The sequence below is a fragment of the Mus pahari genome, chromosome 19, assembly GCF_900095145.1.
Source record: "Mus pahari chromosome 19, PAHARI_EIJ_v1.1, whole genome shotgun sequence".
NCBI classification, from domain to species: domain Eukaryota; kingdom Metazoa; phylum Chordata; class Mammalia; order Rodentia; family Muridae; genus Mus; species Mus pahari.
Genome location: NC_034608.1, coordinates 30,213,610 through 30,232,106, shown reverse-complemented (window position 1 = coordinate 30,232,106; position 18,497 = coordinate 30,213,610). Strand labels below are relative to the sequence as shown.

General features: G+C 50.8%; 1 protein-coding gene across 4 annotated transcripts in view; it reads right to left on the bottom strand.

Moving 5' to 3' along the window:
• The window catches only part of Arhgef7 (Rho guanine nucleotide exchange factor 7), a 108,050-nt gene extending 99,620 nt beyond the window's left edge, over positions 1-8,430 (bottom strand). For 3 of the 4 annotated variants that reach the window (XM_021219517.2, XM_021219515.2, XM_029532165.1), the window contains exon 1: positions 8,169-8,410. In XM_021219517.2, the coding sequence (XP_021075176.1) occupies positions 8,169-8,333 (165 nt within the window). In that variant the 5' untranslated portion in view covers positions 8,334-8,410. Of the gene's footprint in view, positions 1-8,168 lie in introns of all 4 variants that reach the window. The other variant, XM_029532163.1, reaches the window with a different exon arrangement.
• Positions 8,431-18,497: the final 10,067 nt, after the last annotated feature.

Below are 18,497 nucleotides of genomic sequence, written 5' to 3'. Positions count from 1 at the left end.
CTCTCTCTCTCTCTCTCGTGTGTGTGTGTGTGTGTGTGTGTGTGTGTGTGTGTGTGTGTGTGTATGTATGTATGTATATAGGTCAGTCAGAGGTCAACATTGGGTGTCTTCCTCAGTCATTATTTTTTTTTGTGACAGGGTTTCTCATTGACTGTGGGACTCATTGATTGACATAGGGCCTCTCCAGGGGTCCTCCTGTCTCCATCCCCCATCCAGACCTTGGATTACTATCAAGTGCCACCATGCCCAGTTTCCACTGTTGGGCTGCAGATCAGAACCTGGGTCATCCTTTGTGCACAGCGGGCACGTTACCCATGGAGCTACACCCCCCCCCCCAGATTGACTGAACACGTACATTTGGGAAGGGGCTCTGCCTGTGTTCTGTGTGAACATCCGCCGCTGCTCTGGTTGCAGGACCTCACATGGCACAGTGGATGAGCAGCACCAGCCTGGCTGAGGGAGCCACAGAAGCTCAGAGCAAAGGCTGAAAGCATAAAGTCCCCTGAGCTGACTGGACGGCAGGAGGCCACAGCAGCCCAGAGCCCTCTCTCTGTGGCACAGGCAGAGCTGCCTGCCTCCCCTCCGTCCATGCCTTATGGCCTTTAGCCTGTACGAAGCTCGGTCAGGAGAGCCTGAACCGCAGCAGCTGAGCACCCTGCAGCTGCACAGGACCTGGAGCTGAGCTTTGCTCCCTTCCCCGAGATGACAGTAGTCTGTTCAGGAAAGGAGCAAGGCAACATCCCCGCCCCGACCCCCCAAAAATAAGGTTAACAGAATCTGTCCCTTGAGAGACTTCAGGGACAGAACAGCAGTTCCACAGCACCCAGCGTGTCTTCTCACCACCCTGGGAACACCCTGCCGCCCCCAAAGGCCACTCCTGCCAGAAAGGGCTGTGCGCACTGACACTCAGTGAAGGTGGACAGGGGACCTAAAGTCATGCAGCAATGACTTGTACCATGAATCCGAGTCTCCCTGGCCCTGAAAGGCCTGCAGGAACCATGTCTTACAGATCTCCAGGAAGGGACGAGAGACCTGGGGGACCAGTTTTCATGTGACAGAGTTACCTACGCAGAGGAACAGCGAGCCCTCACCTCCAGGAAAGTGACAGACGCAGGGCAGTCTCGATCTTCAGAAGCTAAGAGCATCAAAGGACGCACGGCCCTGCCCAGCCCCACGCTGTAATTCACAGGGACCAGCTGTGTGTGAGGAAGTAAACTGCTCGCTTTCATGCCACTCCAGCTTCCGCTCTGGGGCTCAAACCCATGTGCACACCACACGTCTCGGCACAGACTCTCGGTAGCCGCCGACACAGCGTGTGCGCTCCAGGATCCACAGTGAGGCTCAAGACTCCAGAACAACGTCCATTTTCTTCTGCTCTGCTGTGATGCCCGTCCTCCTGGTACCCGAGGGAAAGGGAGCCCGAGAGGACTGACCCAGGCCTGTGGCAGAGGAGGCCCATCCAAAGGATGCACCCAGCAGGGCGCCTCCACCATCTGACTAGGTCTGCATGCAAACCGCAGGAAAAGGCATGATGCTGGCCACTGCCGCACAGCCCTTCTGTAGGCCTGCAACATTGTCCTTCCCTCCCCTGGCCCCTAGATGAACGGGGACAGTGCCACATGACCTAATCATGAGGTCAGGCCCAAGCCACTCTAAGGTGTTCCAATCTGGGTTACAAGTTCCTGAAGGCGGTGACTATTGACCTCCTCTCAGAGTCTCCCTTCTCCTTCAAAGCTGGGAGACTTGAGGGAAGATGTCTGCTATGCCAGTGTCCCCTTCTACAAAGTGAGCCTCTCACGAGGTACGCCGGAAGGAAGCAAGACACTATGATTACGGGCTGGGGCTTTCTTAGTCTTCATGAAAGTTGGGCAGTTCTTGCAGGCAGAGGGCAGCAGGAAGGCTCTGGTTATTTCTAACGATGGACAGAAGGATCCTGCCAGGGCAGCATGTGCCGGACCCAGGCTCAGAGCTCTCGGTGATACCCCTGGGGGGCGCCAGTAGCCATGATTCCCATTCTCTTGTCCCAAGCTGGCTGTGGGCGCACATGCATATGTGTCCACATCAGTGTATACACACCTAGTGAGCACGCATGCACCTTTATGCATGTGTGCATATGTGTACATGAGTGTGCTGCTGCATGCTCACCTGTGCATGTGTATGCACATGTATGTGTGCATCTACATGGACATACACACATCTGGTAAGAACTACACACCTTTGTACATATACATTCATGTGTGCTGCTGTGGGTGCTGAGTTTGCACGTGTATGTAGGCATCAATGTGGGCGGACTTGCGTGCTAGTGAGCTCACATGCGCCTTTGTACACATAAACTTGTAATCTGTGTGCTTCTGTGTGTACCTGTGTGTGAACATCTTTGCGTGCATCTGAGGGTATATACAGCACATCAGCAAGTGTACACATGGCATTGTGTATGTGGGCATGCATGTATGGCTGTCTGTTCACCTGTGGGCACGTGTGCATGTGCACATGCCGACATAGACACGACTGCGTTCAGTCTGGCCCTCAGGAAATCTCTTCAGAGTTCCTGAGTTAAACTGAATTTAAGTGTTTTGGTTTGGGTTGGGTTTTTGTATAAGCCAACAGTTCCAGTTCACTCATCTCCAGGCCTGAAACCCAAAACCACCCGCTATACTTGCTGGTTCTGGGCTAAGGCAGCACCCTGAAGTCACGTGCTTTTAAAAGAAACAAAGTGAACTATTGCAAAGTTCAGCATGCAAGATTCTACTCAAGGCCGACTTGTTGTTAGGCTCTCATTAATGATGGTCTGGATGAAGTCTGTTTTCTAACTCTTCCCAAATGAACAACCAGTCAACTGGCATGCCTTCATGAGATCCATTGTGCTCCCCCATCTTTGTGAGAGCCACTGTGTTCCCCATCTTCGTGAAAGCTGCCATGCTCCCCATCTTCATGAGAGCCACTGTGCTCCCCATCTTCATGAGTCACTGTGCTCCCCATCTTCATGAGAGCTGCCGTGCTCCCTATCTTCATTAGAGCCACCATGCTCCCCATCTTCATGAGAGTCACCGTGCTCCCTATCTTCATGAGAATTGCCGTGCTCCCCATCTTCATGAGAGCCACTGTGCTCCCCATCTTTATGAGAGTCGCTGTGCTCCCCATCTTCATGAGAGCTGCCGTGCTCCCCGTCTTCATGAGAGCCGCCGTGCTCCCCATCTTCATGAGAGCCACCGTGCTCCTCATCCTACACAACCTGCTCTGAGTAATCAAGTCATTAACACTGTCACCACAGCCATCACTGAGCGTGTGCTGCTCAGTGGTCAGGCCCAGAGGGAGTGCCGCTCCTGAGTGGGCATTTCTATTGTCTGCCCATGTACCATGGAGAGTCTTTCCGGTCCTATACCAAGGGAGCTATCCTATCTCTTCCTATCAGCTGCCAAGACTGACCCAAAAGTAGCTCTTACATCAAATGAGATAGCAGACCTTTGAAAGGTTCCCATGGCTGCTGGAGGAACATAAAGTGCACACAGCCCAAGTCACATGTCAGGAAGGTCAGTCCAGACCACCCAGCTGTCCATCTTACCCAACAAGATCTGTTCTTCTGCCTCATGCTGTTCTCGAATTTAGCTACGTTTCCTCTTGTTCTAACCCCTTGAGAAGAACCTGCCATGTAAGATTTCGAGCTGGTGCCTACATAAAGCCTTCACCCCTAAGTCCCAGAGCCTTTGGTACATGAAGTACTCTGCTTGCTACCAAAGAGATGTATAAACCAGCCAGCCGCAAACCCTCTCCCTACAGTGGTGCTCTGCCTGCAGGATACGCGAGGGCAATGGTGGCACAAAGCTTATGGGTATAACCAACCAACAACTGATCTGATTTAAGATCCACTCCATGAGATGGAACTCAAATGGGACACTGTTCAGGTTTCCAAGAACCTGAGACTAGATAGCCCAGGGACCTAGGGTAAAACCAAATAATACTGATCTAAAAAAAAAAAAAAAAAAAAAAAAAAAAAAAAAAAGGAAAAAATGTAGAATGGATATAATGACTCCTTGTTCAGGCAAAGCTAGAAGCTTCCTCCTGCAGCAGAAGGGAACAAATACAGAGGCCCCCATGCAGACACTATCAAAGACTTTGGAACACTCGTGTCTAAATGGGACGTCTCCATCAAATCCCTCTGTCTCTTGGGGCTCAGGGAACCCTGAAGATGACGCCGAAGAGGTGGGGAAGACGGGGAATAGAGGACACCAAGAAAGCAGGGTCCTCTAGGTTGACAAGAGCAAAGCGCAAATGAACTCGGGGCGCCTGGGGCAGCATGCACAGGGCCGGTGCCACCCACACCAGACCCTTCCTCTCCTTCCATATGAGAGCCCTCAGTTCCATCTTCGTGGGGCTCCTGAGTGCCGGGATGGGCGGGTCTCTGGCATGGGGCTCTTCCCCTTCTGATGATTTGTCTTGTCCGGCTTTGATGTGACGACTTTTGCTTCATCTTAATATATTTTATTTTGCTTTATATATTTTTAAGTGAGTGAATGGACTAACTAGCAACTAGGGTAAAGGCTGATTAATTAATGAAAACGAAAACCTAGCTACTAAAGTAAAGGTTAACAACTGAGCTGCCATTTATACCTCCCGGGAGAAGGAGAAGGAAAATCAGTTTTCTCCGGTGGAGTGACACCAGATATATTAACCGCTCAGGAGTAGTTCAGGAGTGGTTGACCAACAGATGACTCCGCAGTTTTATTGTGGGCTTTTAATTGCTTACTGTTTGGGTGGGGTTCCCCCACCTTTGGGATATGGTTTAATTTTTCTTTCTTAGTTTATTGGGGAGAAGACACTGAGGTTGTTGTGCTGGGTACTTTTTTTTGTCTTTGGAGAAAGATTTTAAAGTTGGGGATGAGCGTCTAGAAGGACTTGGGGGAGAGAAAGAACATGATTAGAGTATATTTAAATTTAAAAATTGTTTTAGATAATTAAAAAAAAAAAAAAACATGCCAGAAGTTGGCTCCCACAATGTCAATTAGGTAAGAAAGTTCTTAATAAGTTGATTGAGATCAACTGTGGTTGGACTAGGTTCCACAAAATTCACACATGGGGGGCCCAGCCCCCAGGACCTCAGAATGTGGTTTTATCTGCTGATGGTCACTCGGGAGATGCCCTCACACCAGGTAGGGGACCTATGGTGGATTTGGACAGAACGGACTTCGCCACAGTGAGAATGTCATGTAACACAGTTGTTACATGACAACAAATTAGTTCCACAAATTTAGGGATCCCTGGGCGTGTGAGAAAGGCCTGGGCAAGTGCAGGAAGCACGCGCCACACCTTGGTCATGAATTTCTGGCCTCCAAACCAGGAAACAAATGCATATGGGGGGGGGGGCCTGATTTCAGTTACACTCCCAAATCCTGGTGACCCCAGGTCTCCTACAGAGAATGAATGCCACATGGACTGCACACAGCTTCCCTCACCCATTCAAGGACACACAGTAGGAACAAAGTTCCTGGAGGTTTTCAGGGAAATTAAGCAACTTTGTACACTGTGTCCACAAGTAAAATTAAAACAGCATTTTAGCATAGATTACGTACGCTAGGTGGTTTTCTGTCCTCTAAAATTCCTGCATCTAGGGTGTGCCTCCTTTGGACAAAATAACCTAGAAATGTCTGAAGCGGGAGTTTACTAAGGATGGTGCTGCCAAGGCTCAGGGACAGGATGGCTAAGACAGGTTTGGGATCAGAAGAGGGAGGGAACAAGATGGGACCAGCCCAGGGCCTGACTCTCCAGAGAATAATCAAAGGGCAAAAGTTTGATCCCCAGAGCTGGGGAGACTTGCCAATCCCAGCCTCCCTCTTTCCTGCAACCAAGAGCCATGGCAGGCAGCAGTTAGCAGAACCTCTTACCGCCTGTCTGTCGCTCACTCCTCTCGCCTCCAAAGAGAAGAAGAAGAAATGCAGAGGTTTCAGGAAAGGGACCCTGACCCACCATTTTCTTTGCCTGAGCTGGAGCTCAAGGAATGTCCCGTCCCCCGCTAGCCAACGCCGTTGTGAAACAGAACAGGACATGCTCTTAATAAAAGACACATGGGAAACCTTCATCCGGCACTCATTCCCAGCCCTGGACTCCATTTTAAAGTCATGAACTCTCGAAAGGCAAGTCCTACACTGCTCACAACCCTCCAGTGTCAGCATGCCCACGTAGCAATGGGTCCAGCTAAGACCCTTCCAGTGCCGCACATAAGTTCAGCTCTGTTTCCAGGCATTTCCTTTTTAAGGAGAGAGGGTCTCCCTCTGGCATTCCAGCACGGAAGCAAAAGCTGCCTCGCACATGTGCTTCGAGACAAATGTGATCCCATGCAGGCATTCATTGCCAAGTGGGGATGACTTCATGGCAGATGCAAACTCGTGGAATCCAGTATTTCAGACAGTGGCTGATGGTTCACTCCCCACAAATACCCCTCACTCAAGAGCCAGGGGCTATCTGTATGGGGTCATCAGTCTTCACAAAGAGAGAGAAAACAGCACCGACCTAAGAGATTTTCACTTGACTGTAGTTTCAGAATGTTTGGGACTGATCTAGCTGCCAGAGGCTAGCCCTTTCTATCCATCTCTCTCTGTGTTGTGTGAGAGATGAAAGAGGCATTGCAGCTTCCTCAGGGGAATCTTTCTAGAATTTAAAACAGAATATGAATTTTGAAGTTCACCCGACCATATCAACGCTGCAAACATGTCACGTGACGCGTGCACGGATGGGGACATGTCCGTTGACATAGTACAGGGATCCTTTTACAGCTTTGCCTCAGAAATGGAACAGGGTTATCTTTAAGAACCTTAATATGTGTCTCACTCAGACGTCTGTCTTTTATTGTCACCAATGGCCAGAGGACAGCGGGGTTTTCTCAGTGTCTGGAAAGTCAGACCCTGCTCTCTACAGCCATTGCATCTTAAATTGTAACTTTATTGATCTGCCCCATTTATAAGCAGCCTTTCCCACATCAGTTAGTCCTTCTAAGATACATATCGTTTTCATAACAATGTTCAGGAAAATACCTAAAACCTGTGGTACACACGTGGAGTTCATGGTGTTTTCTGACACTGCAGCATGCCAATTTATGAATACAATTAGAATGTCTACTTTTTCGGGTCACTTAATATGCATTAACAGAGTGTCCTGCCTAGGGCCTGTCCGTGTGTGCGTTCGTGTGCTGCACGCACGTGTGTGTGTGTGTGTGTGTGTGTGTGTGTGTATACTCCATTAAGAAGTGCTGCTTCTTCCTAATTATGGGACATTTCCATTTCTGTATTTAACACCTTTTAAGTTACTAAGGATCTTAAGTTTTCTTGTAAACTGTGTAATGGCATTATCTTGAACACAGGACTTTAGTATTTTTTTTGAGCTATAAAAGCTGGCTGTTCTTAGAAGTGCTCCCAACCCCTGACCTGGCCCGCTCTGTGAGCTTACAAATGAGAACAAACTTTGGTCACCCAGAGCGATGGTCAAGGTTCACACTGCAGAGCGGGGGAGCCACCAGCCAGCAGCAGCAAGCAGACAACTCCAAATCTAGCAGGCAGTGAGGATGAAAATTCCGACCCATCACCAAAGAAATCAGGCTTCAGCACCCCGTGTGCGCTGTTCTGCAGGCTTGGCTGAGTGAAGAATCCCTTGATGGGGAATGCAATAAGTCATTTCACAGCTCGGCCCTCCCTTGGCTTTTGATGCATCCTTTAAACATGCCCAGCCACCGGTCCATTCAATGCAAGAATCAGACTGCAAAGGCAGCGACGAAAACCGTTCAAACAAAGCCATCGCAGAAAGCTGCGCGGCACAGAGACGAGGTTTTCTGATCAGTGTCGGCGAGGGGCTGAAGCCGACCTCCCAACTTCACCTTAGGGTGAAGCAGAACCCCACCGCCGCCGCACAGCCAACTCTCCTTCTCGTGACCCCGAGCCGGCCCCGAGCGTCACCGCGGCCCCCTTCGCTGTCTGTGCTCTCAGGGCGGGTCCCCTTCCCGGCGCCCCGCACACAATGGCGCCCCGAACTCCCGCCGCCGGTCCCCGCGCCTTGCGCGCCGCCGGGTCCGCGCACAAAGGAGGGCGCGCGGGCCCCGAGCCGGCGCGCGCCAGGTGCTCCCGCGCGCCCCGCCGCCCGCCCGGGCCGGGGACCCACCCGAAGACCGTGCCATGGTCACTTACTTTCTCGATGGTCCCGGGCAGCAGGCGCTCCAGCAGCCGGCATAGGACCACCCCGTCCTTGAGCGACGCCTGCAAGAAGACCTCGGGGTCCGAGATGGTTTTCTTGGGCGACTCCAGCACGCCCAGGGTGATGAGCCACGTAACGGTCTGCTCGGCAGAATTCATCGCTGCGGCGGCTCGGGCTGCGCGCACAGAGGGGGCGCCGCGCGCGATCACCTCGGAGCGGCCCGGGCCGCGGCCACCCGCGCCCCCGCCGCCTCCGCGCCCATGGGCGGCCGCGCGCCGGCGATTGGCCCGGCCGGCCCAGCAGGTCCCGCTCGGCTCCGCGGGCTCGCGCGCGCCCTGGCCCGCTGTCAAGTGCCTTTTCATTAGCGGCGCAGGAACCTGCGGGCGCCCGGCACCGCCCCCGCCGCCGCCCCCCGGCCGCGGCCGCCGTCGCCCGATGACATCACCGGAGAAGAAAGACGCGGCGGCCGCCCGCGCGCACCCCGCGCCAGCCCCGGCGCACGACAGCTGGCGCGCCCCCCGCTCACCTGCGCCGCCCGCGCGCCCCGGGGCTGCGCGCCTTTGTGGGTAGGGCGGCGCGCGATTAGTAAGCGCTTCCCAGAATGCTCTCTTGAGCTTGCCCGCCGACTGCGGGGCGCGGGCGGCTCTTCGCCACCTCGCCAGCCGGCGGGGATGGCACGCACATGCTCGGTAGATCTGTGACCAGATGGGTCTCACTCGGGCAGGAGCGAGCGTCGGGAACGCGGGCGCGATGCTAAGTGGCTAGCTGCAAGGCCACTGGCGGCGGGGGGCGGCGGGCGCGGGCGACCTTAGTAGTCAGAAGCCTTGCATGACTCCTCGTGACATTGATGGTGACGTGTCCAGCGATCAAGAGCACACCGCAACCTCGGGTGGGTGTCCGCTGGAGAGCGCGCTGTCTACGCTTAGGCCCAGAACTTGGGCGTCCTCTTCCAGCGCTAAGGATGTGTGACAGGAGCCTGGGGGGGGGGGGGTAGGTGAGGGATCACCATCAACCGACATGAATTTCCACTTACTCCACTGGCCCTAAGCGTTCCCTGCTGGCTGGCATTCCTTGACAGTTTTAAATAGAGCTTGCAGTGTCCCAGGAGACCTTTCCCCTGGGCCAAGCACGCACGTTCGTCCAGTAACTGCTGAAGGCTAGAAGCCATGCGATGCTGTCAATTAAACAAACAAACAAACAAAACGATCACAGGTTCGACTCTCTCCCCTGCATTCTCCAGGTGCTTCCATCACCACCATCGATTGCATTTAATAGCATCTTCTGGCTAAGTGACTACGTTTCTGTTCCAGACCCAAACAAAACATTAAAATAGTGTGAAGTCTGTTGAGGGTCAGTTTCTCTGGTGGCAGCTGCCTTCAGTGCAGCGCTAGCCAGCCCTAACCACCACTGCCTCAATTACAGTGTCTACCACAAACAGACCCAAGCCTCACTTTTTGTCCATTTTCCTGGTTACATATGAGAGGTACCCTGCCTTAGGAGCCCCACATTAGCCAGTTTCCCATCCTGCTTCCCTGTGGCTGTCCAGAGAGTGGCAAATGCAAAACTGACGACTGCCGCCTGAATCTATTGACTAAAGCTGCTTGTCTTAGTCAGGGTTTCTATTCCTGGACAAAACATGACCAAAAAGCAAGTTGGGGGGGGGGAAGGGTTTATTCAGCTTACACTTTCCCACATTGCTGTTCATCACCAAGGATGTCAGGACTGGAACTCAAGCAGGTCAGGAAGCAGGAGTTGATGCAGAGGCCATGGAGGGATGTTCCTTACTGGCTTGCTTCCCCTGGCTTGTTCAGCCTGCTCTCTTATAGAACCCAAGACTACCAGCCCAGACATGGCACCACCCACAAGGGGACCTCCCCCCTTGATCACTAATTAAGAAAATGCCTTACAGCTGGATCTCATGGAGGCATTTCCTCAACTGAAGTTCCTTTCTCTGTGATAACTCCAGCCTGTGTCAAGTTGACACAAAACTAACCAGTACACTGCTCAACCCGGAAGAAACTTTCCTTAGTGGTGAATTTACTTGTTACTATTTTTAAATCCTGTTAGACTAGGACTGGCCTTATCACTCAGTGCAAAAAGATCGCTACATATATTGACTGTCAAGTGGCCCTAACGAAGCCAGGCAGAGGCTGACATAACAGACTGAGGAAGTTGGGAGCTGATGATCAAAATGAACCACTGACCATACCCGTTCATTCTGGAATAAAGCCCCTAAGCTGCTAAATGATAACCTTACAGATCACCTTCTTTTAACCAAGTACATGCTAATTTTGAATCATTATTTGGAGGAAACCCTAGAAAGTAGCCCTGCTCACAACTGTGTTGTTGAGGAGCTTCGCTGAGCACTTCTGGTGTCCAAGGTGAACCCTTGGTCAAATTTCCTCAGCATTTTTTAAGTCTCTGCTACAAGACAGGAGAGGAGATGCCCTTCAACCCGTGGGTAGAGAAACACCAACTGGAATGTCAGAGCCTCCTGGAGGAGTGGATTAGCCACCTTCCCTGCACACCTAAGCCAGTACCCTGTGATGGACCTCTCCTTAAACAAGCAGCTGATTGGCTGATATTGATGGATAATAGATGATTGACAGACAGGCGGTAGATGCTGATAAATAGATGTTAGCTAATACACTTGGACACCTAATAATGTACCCTTTACTACTGTGTAATATTCTGTGGCTCCATTTTTTTTTTTTTTTTGGTTTTTCGAGACAGGGTTTCTCTGTGTAGCCCTGGCTGTCCTGGAACTCACTCTGTAGACCAGGCTGGCCTTGAACTCAGAAATCCACCTGCCTCTGCCTCCCAAGTGCTGGGATTAAAGGCGTGAGTCCCCACGTCCGGCTTCCATTTCTTTGGAGAACCCATTTAACACAGTACAGCGTGTGTCAGCATGGTCTCTGCTGATGAGAGATGTGGTTTCAGGCTCCTTTCTTGTGTGGCTGCTTCCCAGGGTCTCTGCCGACATCTCTGCCTCAGTCCAGATTCATGGCATCAATGCTGGCTAAACAAGGACATGGGAAGATAGGATATGGCTGCAGTGAGAAGCAGCCATCGGTGAGAGCTTAGCTTTTGCTCCTTACCCGCCAATCAACCCCTGGGCATTGGTGTAACCCCACCAGGTCCTGGATCATTTCTTGAGCTTGCCATAGTCTTCAGGAAATGGAGTAGCTCAAAACAACAGCAGGAATAAGTTTTATCGTAGTTCGGAGGCTGAAATCATTGGGCATCCAAATGGCTGGTCCTTCATAGCAGTGTGTGTGTGTGGGGGGGTCTATCTAGGTCCCTTCTTGTCTCTGCAGGGGTCACTCTTCTTTGAACATCCTTCCTTGGCTCACACATTAACTCCCCAATCTCCATCCTGAACTTCTTATAGCATGTGCGTCCTTTCTATGCCTAGGTCTAAACATCCCTGTCCTTGGAAGATGCCAGTCACAGAGTTTGGAGCCACCCTCTGACACAGGAAAACTCCATCTTGATGACATATAGAGACTCTTCCAAATAAAGTCCCATGTATGGGCACTGGGAGTTACCACTTGAACATGCCTGTTGGGGCATACCAACCCCAAATCAGATGGTCTGAGTTGCCTCCAGCAACCCACCTCAGGTACTTCCCACTGGGGGAAGGGACAGAGCTTCCTGCCATTCCTCAGAAGGTTATGGTGACTAAGGACACCCTGATACATGTCTGGCTCTACAGGCACTGGTGTGGAATCCTTCAAAAGGGCGGCTCCTTCGGGAATCCAGCCATCACTGTCTGTGACTCAGGGCCAGTCTCTTAGAGTCTCCATGAGGCCCTGTGTTGTGGTTCCACCAGAGAGATCAAGGTGAGAAGCCGCCCACTCCTGGTGCTCCCCGCCTACTCCTGGTGCTCCCTCACCTCAGCATCACGAGCCGCAGAGGTGCATCCTGGATTCACGGAACCTGAGGGGACCATCACTGTGTCTGGTCTTATCCCCTCTTGCTTTCATCTTTTCTGTTTGTTTGACTGTTTTTACATTTATAAAATTTATTTATGAGTGCACACCAGAAAAGGGCATCTGATCCCATTACAGGTGATTGTGAGCCACCACATGGTTGCTGGGAATTGAACTCAGGACCTCCGGAAGAGCAGTCGGTGCTCATAACCGCTGAGCCATCTCTCCAGTTCCTCTATTTGTTTTTTGAGACAGGGTTTCTCTGTGTAGTCCTGGCTGTCCTAGAACTTGCTCCATAGACAAGCACCACCACCACCATCCCCCAAGTTCATTCATTCATTCATTCATTCATTCATTCACTGAGACAGGGTCTCATGGAGCCCAGGCTGCCCTAGAACTTCCTATATAGCTGAGGACAATCATGAACTTATCCCCCTGCCTCCACTTTTCCAGTGCTGGAATGACAGGTGTATGCCACCACTCTGTTCTATGCACTTCCTTTGTTTCTCCATGCCCGCTGCAGGACGCTCAGTCACATGGATGGGCATCCCATCGGTGACATCACAGCTTTTGCTTCTGACCTGCCTACCAAAAGTATTTTGTACCTGAACATGAACCTGTAATCCCACTACTTATTGGGAGGTAGAGGCAAGAAGATCGGGAGTTCAGAAGCAGCTTGGCTACATACATAGCAAGGCCCTATCTCTCCCCACCCCAAAGATGTTTAATAGCAATTGCCTACGAAGACAGAAATCTTATCTCCTCTCCTGGGCTGAGGACACATCTTCTGGCTGGCCAACAGATTTAAAAGCATGTCTTCCTGGGACAAAGTTTGGGGTCGGTCTGTGTATCCTGTAAGGGCTGTTGCCAGGGCTCAGGGACCCTCACCTGTGACTCAAGCCCACCATGCACAGCATCTGTCTGCCCTTCCCCAGCTCCGGAAGACTTGGGAGGGAGGGGCAAGACACAAATTTAAAGCCTCTGCCACCCACAAAGAGTGACTCTGAGGTCCTCTGTCCAAAACCCACACTGCTCCTGACAGCGACCAGAATTCTGGGTAACTGTCCTGACTCGACAGGACGCTGAACTCCCAGTCCCCTGGTGGTCCCCAGAATTCTGGGTAACTGTCCTGACTCGACAGGATGCTGAACTCTCAGTCCCCTGGTGGTCCCCAGAATTCTGGGTAACTGTCCTGACTCGACAGGATGCTGAACTCTCAGTCCCTTGGTGGTCCCCAGGATACCTCACTTGTTCTAAGACTAACACTCCACCCCCCCTCCCATTCTGCTCCCACTCCCTCTGGAGACAGCCCTCACCGTGTCCCACGAGTTCTATAAGAGAACACTTCCTTTCTTACTGCTTCCAAAGGGAGTTATAATTTCCCTCTAGCTCTCCTGCGCCACGGCGCTACGGAAGAGTGTGCTTCTTAATAGCCAAGAGCTCGAGGCTGCTGGCCACTGATTGATGTGATTAGCCAATGGAGCCCGTAAATACCACTTTGCAAAACTGGCCCACGAGCACACAAGTGCATGCTCCCTGTTCGAGAGAGTGTATGTTATATAAACCTTTGCGCCTAAAAAAGAAAAAAGAAACGTCTGTGAGACACTTGTACACTCACAGTATGTATCAAGAATAGTTTCCATGAGCCCCACACCCAGAGTGCTCAACCATAGCCACCCACACAACCAAAGAGCGTTTTCAATACAAGCCTCTAACGAAAAGTGGGAGGCTAGTAACGAAACCAGATGTATAATGTGGCTTTCTCCAAATTTTCACAGGCAATGTGTGTAAGGGGGAGCAGAGAGAAAGAGGCGGGTAGGTTAGGTGTGTACAATGTGTGGTACATGCACAGTGTGTATGGGAAGGCTGTGGTATGGCATATGTGCATGTGCCCCTATGGTATAGGGTGTGTGTGTGTATGGTGTGTTGTGTGTGAGCTGGGGTACATATTCTGTGGATACACTCATGTAGCTACCACCATAATGCAGCCGTGGCCATTGCTCAGTTCCATAACCACAAAACCTGGAGCTGTGCTCTACAGCCATGCTCTGCCTCCTGGGTTTCTAAACCCTTTCTGGCACCTGCTTTTTAAATATCTCTTCTGTAACGGTTCTCAAGGCCCTGGCGCTGAAATTCCAGGCATTGTTAGCTCTCTGACATGGCTGCTGGGAACTGAACTCCTGTCCTCTACAAGAAGAGCCATTTCTCTATCCTCTGTTCTCAGAGGCAGTGAAGTTAGTCCTGTGTGGGAAGTTTCCCTTCATAAGTGTCTTTGTTGTTGTGGATTTGACGTCACAATGGTCACAATGAGAAGCATGTTTAAATGACCATGCTTGGTCTTTTTCGACACATTCTTTCTTTTTTCTTTTTTTCTTTTTCCGAGACAGGGTTTCTCTGTATAGCCCTGGCTGTCCTGGAACTCACTTTGTAGACCAGGCTGGCCTCGAACTCAGAAATTCACCTGCCTCTGCCTCCTGAGCGCTGTTGACACATTCTTGTAAGAAGATACAGCTTAATGCATGGGTTTGCAAAATTGGAACTTGATGTTAGAACTCACGACTTAAGGCAGATCCAGCACTCCATTAGGAAACATGGCTTCCTAGGTTTGTCCAAGAACTAAATTTAATTTCAAGTTTGTCTAGACAGCATTAGCAAATGTGTGTGTAGAGGGAGCCCTGCCCTACCACCACCAGTGCAGAATGGAGCTCCCAGTTCTGGGTGGAACCCCCTCAACTCAGGGTCCAGGGGATAAGGTTCAAAGAAGAGACAAAAAAACAGGGAGTGTTTGCTTAAGATAATGTCTTGCTATATACATAGTTCAAGACTCCTCCTGCTCTCCGGGACTGGGGTTAGAGGCATGAACCACCATACCAGTTTTACATAGTGTTGGAGCTAGAACTCGGGACTCCATGAGTGCTAGGCAAACTCTCTGCTGACTAAGCACACACACACACACACCCCGCCCCACCCCACCCCACCCCACCCCCGCCTACTGCCTGCTATTATAAAACCTGGTACAGAGAGATAGATAGCCTTTCCACAAGGCCTCTGTGCCCTCAAGACAAGAAGCTGACAAGTCCACCAGAGGGAGAAGAGGGACACCCACATATTCCCAAATCCATGGAAGCTTTGCTGGTGGATGGCATTGTCCTCAGTGGCATCTCAATATCCAGAACCCCGGCCCTGAACCTGGCCAGGATGGCGAGGCCGAAGCATGGGGATGAGGTCAGCTGTTCCACTCCTGCGTCCTCGGCATTAGCACCTGCTAAGTGCACAGTGCTGGTTAGGGTCACACATTCTAAACCACGGTTTGAGGAAGCTACACAATGTGAGTCTCTGCTGGCCTCAGCTGTACTGCACTCCCAGCCCAACAGGAACCCGGAGAACTAGGATAGCTCAAATCAAAAGGTCTTCACAGCCATTGCACGTCCCTCCTTCCACATTGGTGAGTCACTCTGTCCAGGCAGGGGTGGGCAATGATACTTTAGCTGACTTGGAAACAGTACACACCAAGGAAAATGACTCTGCTGGGACAGGAGCAGGCATGTACCAGGGGCTTGGCATGACCCTGTAGAGAAGTGGGGAGACATGTGGTTGTTCCTAAGGGGGAGCTAGAGCACCTCTGATGCCCAGAGGCTCCCTAACCCAGTCATCTCTATATCATAGGAAGAACCCACCAATGAGCAGAGGAAGAGGGCTCAGCTAGTAGACCGTCCCGACAGAATGAGAGGTTAGAACATGGATGGAAGAGGAGGCTCACAGACTTGAATTCCAGGACTGGGTTCAGCTTCTGGGGTCCGTAGTAAGAGACAGTATGTGACACCTGCTGAAAACAGATCTTCATAGACCAGCCAGAGCTGGCCCAAGGGAAATCCCTCTTCTGAGGCCACGTCACAGCATCTTCACCCAAGAGGGCACCTGTGTGGGGGGTGGGAGAATTGAGGAGGCATCAGGGGTGAGCTCTACACCCCTGACTTCTTTACATAGGTCGGAGATCTGGTGATCTTGATGGCACAGCAGCAGCCTCTTGCTGATCTGGTGCACAGAGCTTGCCTGTTCCCATGCACTGTCAAGTTTGAGTCTGCAACCTTGCAAAACTGATGTCAGGCATGGAAAATGTTTCTCTAGTAGGTTACCACTCACGTTGGTTGGTTAAGGCCTCTGTAACCATGTGCCACAGATGGAGGGGCTCAAACAACACGCTTTTATTTCACAAAGTTCTGGGGTGGGGGGTTCAGATAAGATCCTTCCTGGGTGTGCCTGGTACCTTCACACTGTGCCTTCTTAGGGTGGGCTTCAAGCTGTAGATCTGGGCTATAGCCCAGCACATACAACAACCACCAAGAAACCCAGTTCCAGTCTCTGTGGTCGGAAACGGTCCCACCCTCCGTTCTGCTCCATCAGCTCAGCACCTTCCTGCATGGGTGGAGTGGCCATAAGATGACCCTATGCTTATATCTGGCAGCCAATAATGAGCTCAAGATGGATCGGATGTTCCCCTGTGGGGCTTCTGATGTTTCCTCAGTGCCTTCGGGACTCAGCCTTGTTCTCAAGTGTCACAGAAAGGCACAAGCAGGGTCGGGCAGCCATGCCCAGGCATCCATCTCTCCAGGTTGGTGATCACTGGGAAGAGAAAGTGTAGCCAGAGACACTGAAACTAGTGGGCTTCGTGACTGCTTATTGTTAAGTGGCCAGAGGTGACATCCTCAAACCCCTACTGCCACTGCCCAGAGGTCAGACATATCCACAAGTGGGAAGTGTCACCTTGTGACTAAGATAAAAATGCTCACTGTGAGGGAAGTATATTCCACAGCAGTAAGGGATCATGGGTAATTACAAAAGTAAAAATGCAGTAAGGGATCATGGGTAAAGTTCTAGGGAATTAAAAGGCATAAAGATGTGAAAGGAAGAATTAAATGCTGATTGTTGGTGTGGAAATATCTCCACCTACAGAAGACAAAAAGAAAAAAAGAAAAAGAAAACAGCAGAGAACCAGGTAAATGCAGGCTCTCTGTGGGGGGAACCATAAAGTTACAATCAACTTCATTAATAAATACCAGTGATAACAACTTAAAGCAAAAATGTCTTCATTAACATAAAAATAAATGTAAGATATGAAAATGTTATCAAAAAACCTAACACAAACTAGTTGAAATTAATTTTATTTTTGTGTATGAGTGTTTTGTCGGGGTGTGTGTTTGTGTCTGGTGTGCCCTCAGAGGCCACGATAGGGCATTGAGATCCCCCGATACTGGAGTTACGGACAGTTGTGAGCTGCCCTGTAGGTGTTGGGAACTGAACCTGGGTCTTTTGCAAGAGCAGCCAGTGTTCTCTAGTTCTGAGCCATAGCTCCAACCCCACAAGTTAAAATAAAATGTCCCTCAGGACCAGCAAGATAACTGGTAATTCAGTCGGTGAAGGTGCTTGGCGACAAGCCTGGTGATCTGGGTTCTACCTCCTGGGACCACAAAGAGAAAGGAGAAAAGTGACTCCTGAAAGATGCCTCTGTGACACATGTGCACCCATGCACACATGCAGAGACAGACAGACAGACAGAGAGACAGAGAGAACACAGAGGAAAAAGGACCGAGAATAAACGTTAAGAAGTAATAAAAAGATGACTCAATTGAGACCTAGTGCCATTATTTGTCCCCAGACTGGCTCATGTAATCACTATTCCAGTTGGCACACTGTAAGAGATATGCTGAGGAGAACAGGTAGAAACTGCAATAGCATGTCCAAGGGAGAGCACGGCTGGTCAGGACCCGACCCTGGCTTACCACAGAGCCACATCCCAGGTCAGTCACGGAGGGACATCCCCCTTGCTCAGCACATGCTGATCAACAGTGGCATTCTATATGCAATCAAGCCCTGTTTCGTTCTTTACACAAACCCCAAAATTCCTGATGGGTTGGGGCACACTGGAGATGGACAAGTCTGAAACTCAGGAAGTAAAATCCAACCGGCTCCAAAATCAAAATGCATGCTATAGTGTTGTTGGAGTAAAGTAATTTTCATTCGTATAATGGTATAACTGTCACACAGACAAGTACCCTCAGGAAAGAGCATTAGAAAACACACCCCTAGCATGTGTCAGAGAGCTATGGGTGCTCCTCTGTGCTCTGAGGACCATCTCCAGGGGCCAGGTATTGGGGGGTTTTGTAATCTAGGTGGAGGGCACATGTTCGTTGTAAAATTCTTTTAACTTTTCTCTACCTTTAAAAGTATTTTGCCTTGTGCCTTTTATCAGAACTCAGGAGGCACAGATAGGTGGGTCTCTATGAACTCAAAGCTTGCCTGATCTACAGAGCAAGTTTCAGGATAGCGAGGGCTACCAAAGATATTCTCTCTCTCTCTCTCTCTCTCTCTCTCTCTCTCTCTCTCTCTCTC